The sequence below is a fragment of the Vespa mandarinia genome, chromosome 2 (genome assembly GCF_050613455.1).
Source record: "Vespa mandarinia isolate Hongniang chromosome 2, ASM5061345v1, whole genome shotgun sequence".
Taxonomy (NCBI): domain Eukaryota; kingdom Metazoa; phylum Arthropoda; class Insecta; order Hymenoptera; family Vespidae; genus Vespa; species Vespa mandarinia.
The window spans coordinates 4366436-4387107 of NC_140811.1; the positions used below are offsets into that span (position 1 = coordinate 4366436).

General features: G+C 31.8%; 1 protein-coding gene across 1 annotated transcript; it reads right to left on the reverse strand.

Moving 5' to 3' along the window:
- Positions 1 to 416: 416 nt before the first annotated feature.
- On the reverse strand, positions 417 to 14793 carry LOC118451531 (uncharacterized). Its single transcript, XM_085655102.1, has 15 exons — positions 14589 to 14793; positions 14128 to 14369; positions 13797 to 13880; positions 13582 to 13707; positions 13376 to 13516; positions 12920 to 13043; positions 10532 to 10724; positions 10120 to 10363; positions 9845 to 10003; positions 9444 to 9770; positions 8947 to 9322; positions 8577 to 8793; positions 8307 to 8502; positions 7819 to 8038; positions 417 to 7247 (listed from the first exon to the last, which is right to left on the reverse strand). The coding sequence occupies exons 1-15, from the start codon at positions 14791 to 14793 to the stop codon at positions 760 to 762; spliced, it is 9342 nt and encodes a 3113-aa protein (XP_085511228.1). The 3' UTR covers positions 417 to 759.
- Positions 14794 to 20672: the final 5879 nt, after the last annotated feature.

The window sequence follows — 20672 nt, forward strand, 5'->3', positions numbered from 1 at the left end:
AGGATATTTTTGTAACAGAATGGTAGAAAAGGCAGAAGCTCTTTCGGCGGGACTCAGATTTACATTTGAATATACATATGTAAAATCGTATTTATTACATCGATAAACAGAGAATTAAATTGTAGATTAAATATATTTCAAGTAAAAAGGATCGACGATTGATTACGTTAACACAGGTTATTAGAATTTTTATACACATGTATTTACAAGATTAATACAAACACCGTTACAATGAGCTAACAGTCGTAATAAAAAAATTCGTCATCGATGCGATGTGCTTAATAATTAATTAATTCGTATCATTTTTTTTTTCGAATGGCAGTAGTGATAACAAAAGATACACCACGCGCGATACGATAGATATAATTAATTTATTTTTTTAGTGAAAATTAATCAAGGAGAGAATATAGAAATATTAGATGAAATATTTTATATCGACAAATGTTTTTACCTATATTTTAAAAGGCCACGATTTTTAATAAATTTTTATTTTCTTTAAATCGACAACTTCGTTCAGATTGTTATCGAAATTTATATCGTTATATTCATTTTATTAAAATTTCAAATTCAAAATATCCCTCTATATATTTATTCTCTTCATTCGTTCCTTTAATTCTTTCACGTAACTTATTTTTTCCTTAATTAATATCATTTATATCACGATATCTCGAGTATCGTATATTTTATTGCACATTTATAAAAGGAAAAGATTCCTTTTTTTTCTTTTCTTTTCAGGATTTTTTTACACTTTCCAATTGATTAAGAAGGAGGCGTTGTACTATCCGATCTTAATTGCGACGGTGCAGCTTCACTGTAAGCGATATCAAAGACGCTCTTTTTCTCAAGTAATTGTTGATGTCGTAATCTCGTCTGACCTGGTGTCATCGATACACCAGTAACAGAATCAACTTCGACATCCGGTCTTACGAATTCAGTCGTTCGTTGTGAATCGTAATGTTCCGGTGATAATTGGGGCGAGGGATGAGGTGCTGGCGGAGGATGAAGATAAAATGGTGCTGGCATCTTTTCATATTTATATTCGGAATGTTGAAATAAATGATGACGAGGATATTTTGATTCCGTCAGTGATGGCTGTGGTGCGGGTGGAGTCGAGGCAAAAATTTGTATCGGAGGATCCTCGTATTGTTCACCTTCAGCTTTTCTCAATTTTCTTCCTTGACGAACAATAGCCTTTAATTGTTCAGACTCAACGTTTACCAAAGGTTTCACTTTACGTCTGGTTCTTGGTGTTATTTCTGGTGTTTTAATCTCTAATTTTTTTTTCTCATCGGGAATCGATCTTTTATGAGCCAAACTCCTTCTCAACCAACGTGGTAACTGCTGATCCTGTTCGTCCTGTTCTTCTGTTCTTTTAGCTTCCCTATTTTTCTCCATTTCTTCTCTTTTCTTCGTGTACCAAGCCATATATTTAGATCGAGTCTTGCCAGTTTCAGTGTCACCCGTTTTTGGTGAACTCGACGATTTCTCACCACTGCTCGATCTCGATTTTTTCGATTTCGATCGATCCTCCTCCGTCTTCTTCGACGTTGCCGTTATCTTTTCTTTTTCTGATTTTTTCTCCAAATTTTTCTCCACTTGACCTTCGGTCGGTTTGGAAGGACGACGTTTAGATTGACGAAATGTTTTTCCCAAAGATGGATCCTTTTTAATTTCGGTTACTTCCTCTGATACATTTTTCTTTTCTTTGCGAGCCATGACTTTCGAACGTTCTGGATATTGTTTTCCTCCTTTTCTATCCTTTTCTAATTTTTTTACTCGTTTATCCTTAATCTCATCAGATTTATCGTCCTTTTCCATCTTCGACTCATCTTTTACTATCGTCGTTTTTGTATTATCCGGATCCTTTATATCCTTCGCTTTTTGTGGACTAGATTTTTTTTCTTGATTTTCAATAACTATACTTGATGTTTTTTGTATAAAAGGTGAACTCTTTTCGATTGACTCCTTAGATTTCTCATCTATCTCGATACTTTTATCGTTTAAATTATCTTTCTCAGACTCCATTGTCTCCTGCGATACAGTAGGAAGATTTTTTATAACGTCCATAGTTACATCGATTACTTGATGTTCGCCATTTTCATCTTTTAACTTTTCAACCCTCAATTCCATATTATCAACGTCCGATACACTTCCGATCATTTCCATCGAAAGGGTTTCTTTTTCAGATACGTCCTTAGCGCGATGTCGAGGCGTTTGGTACGGTCTCGTGGTCAGTGTTGTTTTCCTGGAAATATCACTGGATGAGTCACTCTCATCAGAATCTTCCGGTGTATCGATAATGCTCGTAAAAATTGTAGGGCTTACGTTTTCGTATTCCTCCGTCCTCTTTAGAAGTTCTTCCTTTGCAAATTCATCTCCAGGTTGTAAGCTCGTCTCATCCGGGCTTTCACTTTCAACGACCTTATCTTGTTTACTTGGATCTTCTTTTTCCTCTTGGTCCTCTTCCATCTTTAATTTAATTACATTACCTTGATTACCTTTGTCCTCCAACAAAACTGTGGTTTCTTTCTCAGAAAAATCCTTATCTTCTGATTGAGTTATCTCGTCAAATTTTAATTCCTCTACAGATTTAATCACACTGATATCAACGAATGGTCTACTTTCTTTCTCTTCATCGATATCCATTGTATCAGTTTGTATCTTGGGTTCTTCTTGGGGACTCAATGGTTCTAATATTTCGATCGGCAAAGGAGGTTTTGATGGTTTTTCCACTCTAATCGGATCAATTGGATTCGTATCATCTATAGAGTCCTTTGATTCTTCGACTATTTTCATTTCCATTTGTTCCTTTTGGCTGGTTAATCGATCTTCTATGTCTGATAATATTGGAAGTTCCGGTTTAGTCAGAGGTAGACTTGTGATTTTTATTTCTTCTAATTTTTGCTTTTCATGTGTTTTCAAGTTTTTTGGCGATGACAAATCTTTCGTAACTTCATCCTTTAAAGGTTCTGATTTTATATCTTTTTTATCTTCATCCTTGTCTTTAGATAATTCGATCGAAGTCATCTTTATTTCTTGCTTTTCTTTATCACTTTCGTCTCCTTTTACATCGATTTCATCGCTTTCTTCCTCCTTCTTTAATATCGTGTCTTCCTTAATAATTAATATCGTTCCTTCTTCCTCCTTCTTTAATATCGCGTCTTCTGTCTTTATTTGAGATCTTTCAATATCTTTCTCCTCTACATTTATACTACTTTGTTTAATATCTTTTATTGATATATCTTTTTCAGCAATAATTTCTGTATCTTTCATTTCAAGATATTTTGAAATGTCTTTAACTGGCGATGTTCTAATTTGACTTTCTTCAATGAAACTTTTTTTATCTTCTCCGGAGACAGATATATCGATTTTATTTTTATCTTCTTGATCAATTAAAATCTCTTTAGTTTTATCTCGACTATCGTCCATAATTTCTTCAGGAATTTGTTCAACATGGACTTCCGCACTAACAAGAATCGAATCTCTTTTACCATTATTTTCTATATTTTTGTCGATTATAAGTGATTCTATATGCTCATAATCCTTTTCACTTTTTACACTAGACGAGTCCTTAAGTTCGAACTTTTTATCGATGTCACTTACTTCCGGTAAACTACGTTTACTCGCGATTTCTAAAACCGTTTCAATCATTTTCGTCGTGTCCATAAGAGATCTTGGATCATTCGTTGTTATCGAATTATCTTCTGTATCTTTTTTCACATCCTTCGTTTCAAATTTCTTCGTATCTTTGTCGTCTAGAGATTTAGACGAACTTTGTTTATCTTCGATTTCTTTAACTTTATCGTTGTCCTTTGATAACGTAAATTGCGAATTCTTATCAGTAATCTCAATTAAATTCATTGCAATTTCATTATCTATCTTTGTAGATTGGTCAAATGATTTTTTTTGTTCTTTTTCAATATTTACGAGCATGGGAATTGTTTCACTATCTTTTACAGACAAATCATCCTTATTTTTCATTTCGAAAGATTTCTCGATATCTTTTCTCGTAGTTATTTCATCTTCCTTTTTTGTTACTTCTGTTTCATTCTTGAAATCAATTTTATCAACCTTATCTGACGAAGATACTTTCTCATGGATTATATCTGTAGACGTACTAGGTATTATTGTAGTTTTCGATAAGATTTTATCGATCGGGGACACGCTCGAAGTAATAGCAATTTCGCTTTTTTCTTTATCCGATATACGAGATCTATAGATCTCTTTTTGTAATTCCTCGATAAAATCTTCTACGGTTTTCTTTTTATCTATAGAATGTTCATCGATTTCACCTATTTCGAAAGTTTTTTTATCTTCTTTTATTTTACTTTTTGTATCTTCTTCAATATCCTTCGAAGGAACGTCAACGATTTCGATCTTTTGATCTGTATCATTTTTTAATTTTTTAACTTCCTCTTTTTCTGTATCTGGAAGATCATATTTTATTGATTCTTCCGGTGATTTTGTTTCTAATTTACTTGTTACTTTTTCATCGATCGTAATATTATCACTTTCCTGCGAAGATTTAACGATTTCCTTCGGTATTTCCTCAAAATTATCGGTAAATGCTTGTTCCTCGCTCGTCTCTTTTTTGATACGTCCAAAACCTACGAAATCTTTTAATACTTCTCTCAATGTTATCACTCGATCATCCTCTTTTGTACTTTCTAAATCACTCATAACTTTCTTTTTTCCATCTGCATGCATTTTAACTAATTTCGATTTCTTTTTAACATTTCTATCGTCCATAATCGTTTTGTGTTTTTCAGTATCCTCCTTTTCCGTGGTATCCTTTAACGAAATATCGGAAATTTTTTCAGTTTGGTTTACCCGCATCTTTCTCGATTTTCGTTGACCCATTTGTCTCGGAACATTATCAGAAGAGCTTGTACTTGTTCTTTTATCGAAATTACGACGAGGACCCAACTCCTTTTTGCCTTCCATTCGATCGGAACTAGTACTTGTACTAAATTCCTCCGATAAACTTTCTTTTTGAGAATGGCTTATCGATTTATCCAATTTCCTAAACTTCGAATCAGACTTCGAATGTTCTTTCGAAAATTCCTTTTGTTTCTCACTTTCTTGATCCTTTAATGCGAGATTTTCTTTCTGATCTTCCACGTGAGATTGTCTTTTGATTTTAGAATGAATCGTAGATAGTTGCTTTTCTTTAACATTTTCTTGATTCGATTCGGAACTCTCTTTTCTCGATCTTTCATGAGTGTCCTCTATTTCTGAACTTCCTGTACTCGTAACTTGAACTTGCTGATACTTTAACTTGTGTCTCAGTTTGGTTGTACTTTCATCCCTTCGTTGATTCGTACCTTGTTCTGTAGCTTTCGACGTGCTAGGAGTCGGCTGTTCTGTTGATATTTTAATTCTATGCTTGTTCGAATCTTCTGTTCTTTTGGAGATCTTTTGATCTACGTCCTTTTTTAAACTTTTTTTCGTACTAGTAGTAGTAGTAGTAGTTTTTTCCTGAAATGTACTTCCACCTCTCGCACTTTCCTGACTCTTTTTTTCGCCCAATTTGCTGAGTTTCTTTGTCAACAATGTTATCTCCCTTTCCAATATCCGAAAAGTAGGTTTACCTTCCGTTTTCTTTTGGCTCTTTTTGATCTCCTTCTTTGGACTGGTTATTTGTTTTTCCGTATGCTTTTCAGTCTTTTCTTTGAGTTCCGAAGAAGAAGTTGATTCAGTGACATCTGTTTTTCGATCATCACGGCCACGATGATGATGCGTCTTTTCGGCAAAAGCCTTATCAAATTTACCTTTCGAGATTTCGATTGACGAAGGACTACCATTGTCCTCTTCGTTTAATATTTCATATCTGATACTCGTCTCTTCCGTCGATCGTTCGTAAGTTTTTGTCTCTTTATCGTCTCCTTTACCAGAACTACCATTATCATCCAAAGAGTCGGATATCTCACGAAGAACTTCAGGCTCTATTGAGATCTTTCTTCCATCTTTGACCTCTTTAACTTTCTTTCGAAGAATACTTAAACGTTTATCAAAACAGGGACTTCGTTCTTCTTCTATCGGTGACTTCATCCACAAAGTTCTAGTTCTTTTTGAGTCACTCTCGTATCTCTTCTTAGTTTTCATCTTTTTCCTTATCCTCGACTCATCCTCAGATTCATCATTGTCACTTCTACTTCTCACATGTCTTTCAGTTTGAGTAGCAGCAGTTCTATCGGTTTGAGTTGCGATAGCTACTTGTCCAGGTAAACTTTGAGTCTCCAAGTAACTCGTAGAATCCATCATGGCAGGACCACTCGCTCTGGTTTCACGTTCCAATAAAAGTCTAGTCAGCAAAGCATTTTGTCGTGCCAATTCTACATCATGAAACGAGTAAGATTGAACGTTAACAGATTGTACGTTATCTTTGTTTAATATCGTTGGTTTATCTGTACTTTCAGAAGCACCACCACCACCTCCAACAACGATCGTAGATTCTTGCCTGATAGGTTGTACATTGTCAGAAATATGAATAACTTTTTCTTTAGGAGTATCCTCGTAATCTATACGATCGATAAGTAATTTCTGTACACCTGGACCACTTTCATCTACGTGCTGACTATGAGCGATGTTTAAAGTTTGTGGTATAAGTATAATCTCTGGTTGCTGATGAGTCGTTTCGCGAATTCTTTGAGTCGATTCTATACTTCGTGTACCATCGATATCCTGAATCGATGCTTCTTGTCTTATTTTTTGATCTTCCATAAATCTTTTAAGAAGAATATCCTTGCCGTCTACGATTACGGTTGTACCATGATGTTGAATAACATTGTCCTCGGTTTCTCCTCCTCTTGTCACCAATCGCAATATCTCGGCGTTTCCTTCGCGATAAAAATGTTGTTCCCTGATCGTTCTATCATCGTTTATATCTTGCTCTTGTTCGTATCTATAACTTTGTCGAGGATGATCAGAGCTACGTTCGATTTCATCGCGTTGTAAAGAATCTACACCATCGTCCATTTGATAATCTCGCATTTTTATACTCTCGATATCCTCAACGTACATTCGATCTTGTCCAGTAATTCTTCTGGAATTATCGTAAATCAGATCATCTCGTTGTCTCGAGGATTCCACGTTCATTCGTCCTTCATTCGCGTGTGTCGAAATATAAGCTACGTCACCCGGTAGAGAAGACAGGCCACAATTTTTCACGTTTCGTCGATTGAATTGCCAATTTCTTCGAGTTGGATCGGCACTCCACGCTTGCTTCCTTTCTTGATTATTGGTTACTAGAAACATATAACCTTAGATATGAGCTTCCTTTCTTATCACGAAATTTTCTATTTTATTATGTATAAAGATTATCTGTGGTTTGACATTATATAGAATATATAAAAATAAGAATATATAAAAGTGATTCCTATAATGTGATTGTAATATATCTATTTCGATCGATCGAAAGTAACACAAGTAATACACATTGCAAATCGTTGATCGTGATATTACAAAATTTGATATAAACAAGATAGAGATATATAAAATTGATTATACAGATAAAATATTTTTGAACAATCAGGAACTTTTATGCGGAATAAATCGCTATAAATCTTACGTATTTATAAAATGCTAACTTATTTATGTATATATATATATATATATATATATATGGCAGTATAATTATTCAAACACACTCGATCGTTATAGAACATATATATATATATATATATATATATATATATATATATATACATATATATGTATATCTCATATTATATAATTTTAAATCTTAATAATTAAATCAAAATGAACTTGTGAATAGTTCACGAACTCGTAGAGATGGATGTCTTCCGATTTAGTTACCATGAACGATTGTCGGTTGCTTTCGATGAAGATGTCTCTTCGGTCTTCCGTCCGATCGGACGATTAAAGTTTCCGATGATTGTACTCGACGTTTTCTAGGTGCCATATAAAAAGGACAACCAGGACAAATGCAACAAATGATCAAAGCAGCGATAGCAAGGAGCATCAATAAGCCCAAAATGATGAGCAACCAGAAAAGTATTTTATTTTCAGCTTTGTACTCCGTCTGAAACATAATTCTGCCTTCTTATTTTCCCGGAAATATGAAATCCACGTACAAAGATGAAAAAAGTTCATCATACTGACGTACAGACATAGCAAATGTAAATCTTCATAAAAATAATAATAATAATAATAATAATAATAATAATAATAATAATAATAATAATAATAATAATAATAATAATAATGGAAATTAATAACATTAAATCCAACAAATAATCTTGAATCAAACAATAGATATATTAAATCATAAACATTATTCAAACTATACTTACTATAACTTCTTCGTTACGCACATTAGTAACAGTATTAGTGATATTAGTTATCATTGTTTTTCCGGTTGAGTCAGGCATCATTATTGTGCCATTTATTATACCAACTCCGTTAGCAGCTAAAGTTTCTCGAATTTTTTCTATGTCCACGAAGGAAGTACTTTTTTCTACCCGTGCAACAACGATACTCCTAAAATCATTCGAATGATTGGCAATCGAGCACGATATTTCTTTATAAATATTTGAAATAACTATAGAACTAACTTTTTAGCGTCGTTTGACATATTAGATGTATCGTTGGTTGTCACGTATGGACGTATGTCTTGAACGATTACTTTTGCACCTGTGATCGTAGCCAATGTTTTCGCAGTTTTCACTGGATCTGGATGTTCTTCTGGTAAAACGAACGTTACGATACGATCCTCTGCTGCACCACCACTCATTATTTTTATTTGTGTTAAACTCGACAGGTGTGGTACGCCTGTGATTGTTCGGTTAAAAAAAAAAAAGAAAAAAAAACAAGAAAAAAAAAACAAGAAAAAAGAGAGAAAAAAAAGAAAAACATTAAAAAAAAAAGAACAATAATATTTTTAATATCTTATTGTGAAAATATTCATGTACATTTAAAAATTACCAAGATCGTATGCTCTAGCTGTTAAAGTATACAGAGCGTCGTCGTCCTCTCGTTTTCTTCGAGTTTTAACAGATTCTTGAATTTTTCTTAATAATTCACTCCTATTGGATGGTTTTGATATTTCATGATTAGTCGGCATTGTTGTTATCGTCTTTAGTATCAATTCTTTCGTATTATCGTTTCTATGTAATTCTTTTTGCGATTTATTAGCCAATCTCCCGGCAGTACTTTGTTTCTTTCTTCTAACTTTTGTAATGGGCGATCGTAAAATCAATTCACCAGTGATCTCATTTAAATAGAATTTATTCTCGTAATTTCCGTGAATGATCTCGTATCTGATCACGTTGTTCGGTGGTTCAGCATCCGCGTCTGTAGCCTAAGAAATATAAATATACATTTTTAATTTTTTCTTTATTATAACGTACAAACTTATCAATGATGATTTATTTTTTATTGGATTAAGAATAATAAAATTAAATGATATATAATTGAATTACCTTTATCATGGCCGATGTTGTGAAATTAGTCAAATCAGAATTTAAAAAGAACATATAAATACTTCTCTCGAATATCGGCACATTATCGTTTACATCGATCAGATTGATTATCAAAGGTACGACACCTCGATTGCCCTTGCCATTTTCATCTCGTGCTTCGACCGATAATTCCAATCTAGATGCGATTTCACGATCCAAAGACGATCCCATAGCTACCGTTATTAATCCTCTATCAGAATCCATTGTAAATGCTTCGTTACCTTGACCGATTATTTGAGTATACTGTATACTACCGAAATCTCCTGTGTCTTTGTCGGTAGCGTGTACCTTTTTAAACGAAAATTCTACTTTTATTTCATTCGTCGTCATTTCACACTTTTATCTCCAATTAATGTTTTTACCTGTACGACACGTGTACCGGCTGTAACATTTTCCGATAATGTCACCTCGTAAGAATCCTGTTCAAAAACTGGCGGATTATCATTGATATCTCGTAGATAAATTGTCACCGGTACGGATGTAGATAAATTCGTAGCTGGACCAATTTCTTGAGCGACTATCTAGAATAAAAATTAATCAAATAACATATATATATATATATATATATATTTATATACATTAATAATAATCTGATTATTACTATAAATAAAACTAATGTTAAAAGTATCATATTTACCTTGAAGATCAAGCTTTTGTATATTTCATAATCGATGAATGTATTATCTCGTACCGTAATAATGAAATCCGCGGTACGTTCAGCAACGGTAGGATTAATTTCAAAAGTGCCATTATTATTTTCTAATTTGAGCGCAAATACACCAGCTTTACCGATATCTTCGTCTCGCACTTTTGTCGAATATTGATCGCCAAAACCAATTACAGTTCCTGGTTCTAGATTTTCATCTATCACCGTAACATAACTGCGAATGATAATATCGTGAATATATGTATTTATAATATTGGCCAATATCTAATTAATAAAATTGAACGTATATATATATATATCTTTTCTAGATATTAAAATAATTGTTCTCATTAAATAAAGATATGAATTATTAGTGGAATAATTTAATGTCTGAAATACTGACGTGTCACTTTCGAAATAAGGCGGACTATTTCCTGGTTCTCCAAGCAAGAGTCCAACTTCAACGACGGTTGCCTGTGCAGGTGGTTCTTCCCGAGTCCTTCTAATTTCTTCCGCGACGACGCTAAGTACGACAGGTGCACCGACGTGAGTGATTTGTGTTAGTTCCTCCAACGGTCTGGCAAGAACGATTTCTCCTGAATGAGGAAGTACATTATCAATGGAACTATTTCTTATTCTTTTTATAGATTAATTATAAACTATCGTCAGGATATTCTACATTTGTACGTACGTATGGTCTGATTTTAATATAATTATAGCATTCATTCGTTGTATAAATTGGAACGACTATAGATGGTAACTAAAGAACATTTTCAGAAAAGCGATGACTATAAAATACATTCATATTATTTGTTTCAAAGTTTTATATGTTTTATTAAATAATAACTTACGAGAGATTTTATAATACAATAATAACTAAATATATAATAAATATAAATAGATATATCTTTAAACTTTTTAATATAATGAATGATAATAATTTTCTATTGTTTTAATTTAAAAATGAATATAAATTTATAAATATAAATCTTATTATTTCACGTATAATTAACGTGCAATTTTTAACGTAGTAATTTATTTTTTCACAACATGAAAGCCGTAAAGCAATAAGAGTAATTTTCGTTTGAATGCGTGTCGTACTCGAAGTTAAATACGTAAAGGTGGTAGAAAACAAAGACGCGTGGCTTTAAACGTAAAGTAACGATAACGGCTAAGGTAACGGCGGCAACAACGAACTAAATCGAGTCAAGAAATTGTTAACTTTCTATGTACGTATGTGCGTGTATACAATACATATATATGTATGTGTATATGTATATATGTATATGTATTATATCGCATGCTCCTTGCTATGAAAAGATAAGCATCATGGTTTGAAAAACAGAGAGTGACCCTTCTTACGATCGATACTTTCGCTTGTAAAACTGGCCAGAACCGTCGTGGCCATTTCTTTTCGTTACCTTCTTACCTCGAGTATGATTCATTCGCGCGGACGGTCATTCGACGAAAAATCCAAGTGCCTCGATGACCTCGGATAAGAAGGTACCCTTTCGAATTTATCTCGACACTCGTTTTTCTTTCTTTCCTTTTTCTCTGTTTCTTTTTTTTTTTTTTTTTTTTTTTTAATGCGATAAGGGAAAGTAAAAGGACACATTAATTAAAAGTCTAGAGCATAAACTCGTACCGTCAACTATATTTCTCATTCATAATGGTAATACGGTACGTTCTATTTCATTTAATGCATTAATTTTCTCAACATTTTTTTCTTTTCTTTTTTTTTTTTTTTTTTTCTTTTTCATATATTTGTTATATCATATTAGTTTATTCTTCCGTCGACTTTTTATTCGCAATACTTTTTGTCATATTATTATTTTTCTTTTTCTTTTTCTTTTTTTTTTTTTTTTTTTTTTATTCATACTAAATAAGCATTTCATTTGAAAATAGAGCTCGATATAAGAGAATATAATTCGTTCTCTTACCTGCTCTTACCTTAAAAGCAAATATACTCTTGATGTCGGCGAGTATCGATCCATTTTATCTATCACCGCGAAATTACGCGCGTAATTTTCTTTTCTCTTTCCGATTCGCCTTATGCATGAAAAGCGATGAATCATTGTCGGAAAGATAACAACGGATAGTGGAAAGATAAAAAAAAAAAAAAGGAAAAAGGAAAAAAGGAAAAAAGGTAAAAAGAAACAGCGTCGATCTGGCGGAGAATTAATTTCCGTCTTTAGTCATTGTCGAAAGGTTTTCACGGAAACCGGGTCAGTAGTGTGTGTCGGACATAAATTAAAGACGTCATTCGGAATTTCTAAACAAAAATGACCAAGACGTAAAGTAGATTTGCGTTTAACAATATCGATCTTTCGAAGTGATTTCTTACGGTCGTAAGTTCATTTCCTACGTGACAATGTACATTTTTATTAGATACTTTGAAAAAGAATCATACAAGTTTTTTCTTTTTTCCTTTTTCTTTTTTTTTTTTTTCTTTTACTTTTACGAGAAAAGAAATTTTAAACTTTATCGTACAAATCAATCTTAACTCATGGCAATCTTTGTATTAACGTATTATCGTAAGATGAGATCTCAATTTATTCTTTCACAAAATCGAACTTGTGTGATAAAATAAGGAGTAAAAATAGCAAGTAGAAAATGGCAAATAGAAGTAAGACAAATCATAATTAAGATAATAGTTAGGTCATTCCATATAGGAATAGACCGATTATGTTATTAAAAGGAAAACATATGAATTTACATTTTGTATGTTCTCTTTTCTATGCATTTAAAACTATTTTTGTAAAATAAGAAACTCATCTTTATGTTTACTCACCTGTCGTTTCTGATATATTAAAAAACGGCGTGAAAGGATTGCCCTCTGACACGAGACCGTATACGATTTCTCGAGGAACGCCCTTATCTCCATCTTCTGCATGAACTCGTAATATTATATCCCCCTAAGAAAGATAAAAATATTTTTTGATATGTAAAAATGATAAACGAATTGACTCACGAAAGGATATTACAACTTGTAAATCGAATTTTATTTCTTAATAAATAGACCATTCCTGTTTACATCATATTTAAAAGTGATCTATATCTATTATTTTTATAATAAAAAATAGACACTAATCTTATATCATAAAACAAGTTTTAACTGAATTTTAGTTTAATTAAAATTCAATTATAGCATTTGAAAAAATAATGGTATATATATACATATAATCTAACTACATCTAATTATTAATTTAAGGATATATTATAAAAATAATATGATCTAAAATCTTACAGGTTGTATAGAATTATTGAGCCTCGTCAAAGGTGGTGCCAAAGTAAAAATTGGTGGTACATCTTGTACATCTTGGACTACAACCACGACGTTTAAACCAGCAATATTTCTTGTATCCTTTCCAGGTTCTGTGTAAGGATCCTAAGTAATGAAATTACTTAGATTTGAATTAATTCTATCGAAAATAAGTGATTGAGTAAACCCACCGTCGCGTACATTGTGAGAGTATACATGGATTGAGTCTCGAAATCCAATTCACCGATCAACGTTATAACTCCTCGAGTTTGCGATGGTGTTTGTCGTTGTCTGATTGTAAACAATTCTTTCGGTTGCTATGAAAATATTGAGAAAACAAATTTTTATTGTTGCTCCTTACGTACGAAGTAAAAGTTGTCAAGAAAAAAATATTGATTGGACTTACCCATAACTCAATGTAAACTGGCTTACCACTCCAGGAGTTAGCTCGAACGAGAAGATAATCTAATTCCTTACCAGGTTTAGTGTCCTTAAAAAAATTAATAATCGGCAATAATTTATTTATTAACAAAAACAAATTTATTATCAAAATGTCGTTAATAGATTTATGATTTTTCTTTTTTTTTTTTTTTTTTTTAATCATAGTCATAGAGAAAAAAATACGAAGAAATAACGAATTAGAAGAATTAAATATTATATGATAGAATTGAAATAATTAAATGTATAATCGTCGATGTAAAATCCATTGCTATTTGCTATGTGCAATTAACTCTTACCTCGGGTACCATTATCAGAGAAGGAATGTGCGGGAATATTTTATCACGTTGAGTGGTAGCATTCGTGACAGAAATGGTCGCTTGCATTGAATTCGAGTCACCCTTCGAGTCTTTAACCCTCACAGCGAAATCATGAAGACGACCAGGCATTAGACGCTTCGTTAGAATTACATTAGCCTGGCACACTTTATTATAGAGCGTACAAGGCAGATTGTCGATTCTCACAACTGGTGTAATTGTTGCTATATGTCATAAAAAAAAAAAAAAAAAAAAAAAAGAAAAAATTAGAAAGTTACTTCCTTTCTTTTCTTCTGTGATCTTGCAGTATATCATTAGTGGACATAAGTATATCATTAGTGGACATAAGATATGAAAATTTTACGTTCAATAGAATCTTTTGATTTTTAATCGTTCTTTAGATAGTTCGATCAAGATCATACTATATAGACTTATTAAGTTACCAGTGATTTCAAAAATAAGAGGAAAATCTGCATCCTGATCGGTAGCTCGTAATCGAAATATAACTGAATCGACTTCCGCGTCAGCTGGTATCAAAACCAATCCCATATCCGTGGAAGTATCAAATCGTGGTCGTGCACCTATTGTCCATCCAAAGATGAAACTCAAATAAATCCATATTTTTAACCATGCTCCTACAAGGGGCATTCTACAAAAAAAAAAAACAAAACAAAACAAAAAAAGTCATAACAATAAATTTCATTGAGATATAAACGATTTATTAGTAATCTTGATTATTTCAATATTAAAATACGTAAAGATTATCGTTTAGACGTTTAATACGTTTTCTTCCTACGTACAAGTGGTCAAAGTAAAAATCGATAGTTTGTTACGTTGAACTTTCTGTTTCTTCTTTAAATATTGCAAGAATCAGGAAACATTCGTGAAGTCCGACAGTCGTTCCACTTTATCAAATGCAGTAATTATTTACACGAGTTACTTGGTCTTCACCCGTTACTTAGGTGCGTGATAGGGCAATTCTTGATGATCTTCACTTTTCGAGAAAACTTTAATAGTACTTGTAAGTGAAAGTTCTTTGAAATATTCTTTAAATCTTTTCAATTGTAAAATTCTATGTTAATGAATACTTTCGATAACGATGAGAATAATTATTATGAATAAAATATCGAATATTACTTTCTCAATGAGTTTCTCAATGAAAATAAAGAAAAAATTTATGAAAGTATACATTTTGTACGATTTCTTTGTATTGTGTAATTTCTGAGAATACCTATACACGCTCGACGAAATATATCGATCGTTGGACGATCGAACGAAAGGGCTACTTATACGTAATATCTATAATTGATATCTTTTCGCAAAATGTCGATAGAAGATTATGTGAAAATAAAGAAATGATAGGTTCGAAAAGAAATTCTTTTTTTTTTCTTTTGTTTTGTTTTAATATTAGGTATCTATCAATTTATTTCCGAAACTATTTCATTGATATAAATTGATCTAAACATATATGTTTAGATATATTTAAAGAAATGACTGACATATATTGAACTTGTTGAATGATTTTTATTGATAATGATATGATTATCGATTTCGTCAAATGAGGTCATAAGTAATCGTTATGTACATCTTTACGAAATTGCACCTGACGCTTTTTCACTCATTATTGTCATTTTATTTTTTTATTACTAACACTTTTTCATTTTATCAAAGGAATCAACTTAGAAATTGATTATCATTATTTGCTTAAAAAGAGCGATGATGCTCATCGTTTCATGTTAAATTCAAAGAAAGATTTATGGCTTGCTTTACACTCGTTACTTGTTAAAATTGCTTATCACTTAAAACACCTATTCTTAAAGCACAAGCTATATCATCACATCTTGTAAGCTTTATACGTGACACTATATAAGCGGTTTTATTGAATGACAATAAAGTTATTTACGTTCATTGCTTTCTTTTATATATATATATATAAAAGTTCATTGCTTTTTTATATATATATATATATGTAAAATTATAAGATGTATGTAGATATAATTGTCTACGGAAAAAATTCAAATATGGGTCATCGACCGTTCCTATCGGACACAACATTCGATGTACATACATTATAAGATATATAAAACGTTATGAGTATATTTGATATAAGTTACTTCGTAGGAAGTTTATGGTATGTATTTTTTATTCTCTATGATCATTATGTTTATTTATGTTAATTTATGATATACTTATTTTTAAATTAATTATACGTATTTTAAATTTTCTAAATGATAACATTAATTGTAGCAAAATGAATTGGAGATAATTATATAATTTAAAAAATAAAAAATCATTCGATTTTCAATCATGATTAAGATAAAATTCTTTTATTTTCTCTTGAATAATCAAAATCGCAAACAATAATAAGCTTTAACCGGAAGTTTCGATCGAATAACATGTATAATATAATACTTCAATGGGCTTTTGCCGGTCAGTGTCCACTAGACTTGGATCGATAATAGTTTTCTTTTTTTTTTTTTTTTTTTTTTCTTCTCTTACGATGGTTTACATACTATATAGCGGTTGAGTCGATACATAAATATTCATTAGTTATATAATGCACGTTGAATCTACGACAATGCATCTATGATTATGTATTATTAATCAACGTGAGAACGTGACTGGTTTGTAAGCCTCTTTAAACACGACTATATTCATCTAAAAACTTGTTGAGCAAGGATTTATCAGATAAAAAGATAATTTTTTTGCAATTTTTCAGGAAATTTTATAGAAAATTGTTTAAACGATAGCACAAAACCTTAATTATTGTCATTTATAAACATCGATCATATGTCGTAAGCAAAAATGAAAGTGAGGATTTTCTTTTTGATTAAATACGAAAAGAGTAAAGATTTGATAGCGCTGAATGCAATTATTAAAAAGTCAACAGCTGTCGCGTAGCAAAATGTGGGGCGATCAAATATCTCAGCTCGTGATGAATGTAACCTCGGCATCGGCCTGTCGATGTACCAAGAAGCGTGTTTCTAATCGTCGAGATAAAATTAAAAATAATGGAAAACAATTTAATCTTGTTTTCTTCACGGAATGATAGTAATTCGGGTCGTTGAATAAAATGTGATATTTATGATTTTATAAATCCTAACGATAAAATATATTACAAATCTAACGTAACTAAATCGCTTGTTTGTGTCAATGAAATTTGTGAGAAAGATTTATTATTTAAATTTATTCAAATTTTATTTTATTTCGGTATCTCTTTTTCTTTTTTTTTTTTTTTGAGATACGTATGAGCAAAAAAGTTTCACCTTAAATTATGCAAAAAGAATTTACGTTAAAGATATTGTATAGAAAAAAATGAATACAAAAAAAAAAATATGAAATGCTTACCTGATAATAATTTCATTCAGGATGTCAGAGTCCACGAATAACGCATGTTTTACGTATTCGAAAATTTATCCACTTTTTTGAAATCTCTCTCTCTCTCTCTCTCTCTCTCTGTCTTTCTAACTTATTCTTTAAAATAGAAAACTCATTTCCGTCAATTCACCAAAAATAATTCATCCCCGAAATGAATCGGCCACTCAACGCTTTTCGTACAATCCTTTTGGCGCGTAAGCTTTTTCAACCGTGATCGAGGGCCAACATTTTCGAGGATCGCGCAAGAAACACACCTCACGTGGCCACGAGCGGTGTACATGTGGAAAGCTTTCGTAGGGGTGGCTAGTCTTGTCGCTTAACCCCTTCGACGCCGACGCCGACAGGGCGATCGTCGTCACGTGTACATCGTGTCGCGAACAAGTCCTCCCCACCAAAAGAAACTCGGTAAACCACTCGAGGGTACAACCACCCCTTTGCTGGATGATGACCGATCCTCGATAGGAGATTTTATGGCAACCCTATTGTGAAGGTATTCTTGTATGTGTTCTATATGAATCGTCGTTGACCTACATTCTTTTTATGTGCGCTTTTAATCTTCCATTCTTACGACGTCTTTAACAAGTTGATATCTTTTTTTTTCATAAGTATAATAATTATTTAATAATATGTATATATATATATATATATATATATATATATATATATATAAATATCTTATGTCTCATTTTTACTTATGAATACATGATAATGTGAAAGGATTTTATAATTGTCTAAAATAGTAACTAATATTTCTTTATAACTATTTGATCTATAATAAGTATTATAAGAAAAGCAACCACTATTGTTCTCATACAATGAGTCAGAGTTCAATAAGTCAGGGTCCCAATCGGGAGGGTTCGTTAATGAAGGGTGATGTGATTCGTTTGCAAAAAAGTCGTTAGAGTTTGCTTTTTTTTCATGGATTACTATTGTATACTGAATTCGACTATTATATAAGAATAATGAATCGAAGAATAATTAGAAGTAAAATAAAAGTTATTAGATTATCGAAAAGCTTATCATCATTTGGGACATACTTTTGTCGAAATAATAGTCATAATTAAATATTATAATATTAAGTAAATAAAAAAATGTTTAAATAAAAAAATAAACAAAATAATTAATAAGTGTAAAATTTTCGATCAATAATATTCAACGTAAATAAAATTTATATTTTGATTTAATTAATTGATTAATTTTTTAGAAAAAAAAAAAAATATTTGGCCATCCGACGGAATGAGGCCGCCAAAGTGATCCGCTATTGCGTGTCGAGTGAACGACATACGCAAAAGACTGGCGCATGCAAATCACGCGTAAAACAAATGCATCCTTGCAGGTGTCATAGGACTGTACGCAGTATCGGCTCTTTGTACAATGTCACCCTAGGTGAATGAACTGCTGATATTATACAGATAATAAGAGGCTTTGTGAAAGGGTATGTATGCTTATAAGGTAGCAAACTTAGAGTAGATAACAGCTATAAATGTCAACCACATGTCTTTTTGAATTATGATCAACTTTATAATTTATATCAAAGTAAATGTATAGAAGTTTAGTTATGTCAAAGTTAACTGTACGAAATCACAAATTTATATCGAATGATCAATCTACGTTATAATAAAATAAAGTAAAGAAGAAACGTGATAGAAACGTTTCATTCGTGATGTCGAATCATTAAGAGGATAATTAATCAGTAAAATATTCAAGTCAAAGTAAACAAACAAAAAGAAAATTCGTCGTTCTAATGAATTTGTCTTACGATATAAGAATAAGTAGAAGATAATCGTAAAAAATTTGCAAGCGTTAAATTTCATCTCAATGATAACAACGATCGGAATTAATACGGCACTGAAGAGCGAGGGTGAGCCGACACAAGGCTACTGTGTTGGTAGGTTGGAGTTGGTCTGGAAAGGTTCGAAGGGTAGGGATACTCGAGGGGATGAAGTCAAGCACTGACCAATAGTAGCTTATATACTCGGTTGGATTAGCATAAGACTGCACGCAAAGCTGACGTTCAGGAAGACGATAAGAGAATAGCCGGCCGTTACCTGGACTACCACGACTTTCAAGTCTGCCGGTTCAACCACTGTGCGTTAACCTCGAATCGTCTACGAAATTCTTTTTATTCTCGATTATCATCCAAGTCCATTATTGACTCGAGGAAATCGAAATGGTGACTAGGCAAGATTGCGACGTACGTAGAAACGATTGAAAAGTAATTACTTTTTTTCTTTTTTTTTCTTTTTTTTTTTCTTTTTTTTTTTGACAACTCACCAATGTTTGTAGAGAAAGAACAATATTTGTCTTAAGATAATGATACGAATTCATTTCGTTAAAAGATTTGTTAAAAAAAATGAATTACATGATAATTTCGATGCTCACGTCGATCATCGTAATATTACTTTAATTTCATATCTTTAAGATATTCGATACGATCAATATGAATATAATAAGTAATTAAAAGTGACAGAGTACTTGACCTTTTATCAATTTCATCTCTGATTTTTCCAACGTTGTGAAATTAAAATTCAGTCTCGGTTGGGGTTAATTGTAAGATAGCGTGCGAAGTAAGCGTAAGTAAATGTTAAGTAGGAAAGTCTCGTATTAGCCAACAAGCTGAAAACTACATAAGGGTGAAAGGGCCTCCTCAGGAGTGTGACTGACCCATAGAGGTCAGCAATACTTAAGTTCTAAGTACTATAAACGTACGTTAGATTTGAATTTAAATAATGAATTCCTCCTTTGTACGAAACCTTTTCGCGAAATATACTTCTGATATTATCTGCATGTCAAGGATATTTCGACTATTTCTTGTATTCTAGTAATAAATTTGAAATGTCTGAAGAAAATTCATAGGGAATTAAATGAAAGAATATTATTGATTGCTTGTACTTTCTTTTATTCGTCACCATTAAAGTTACAAAGATATTTAAAGTACAAAAGTTCGTCTTTCGAATACTCGATGTTTTTATATCGTTCAATTAAGTAACATTTAAGTTTGAAATAATGTCAAAGAAAATTTCAATTATCATAAATTTATGTGAATTATTTAATTCTACATGATGTCTCGAATCAAGCGACATTAAATGAATATATGAAATTAAATAAATTATTTCGACAATAAATAAATGTTTTATATATTTCGAGTA

Coding starts and splice junctions, on each gene's coding strand:
- LOC118451531 (XM_085655102.1), bottom strand. CDS start 14,793: ATGCCCCTTGTAGGAGCATGGTTAAAAATATGGATTTATTTGAGTTTC. Junction 13,881..14,127: donor CTCTGATAATGGTACCCGAG/GTAAGAGTTAAT, acceptor AATTTTTTTAAG/GACACTAAACCTGGTAAGGA. Junction 13,044..13,375: donor TCAATAATTCTATACAACCT/GTAAGATTTTAG, acceptor TATCTTTCTTAG/GGGGATATAATATTACGAGT.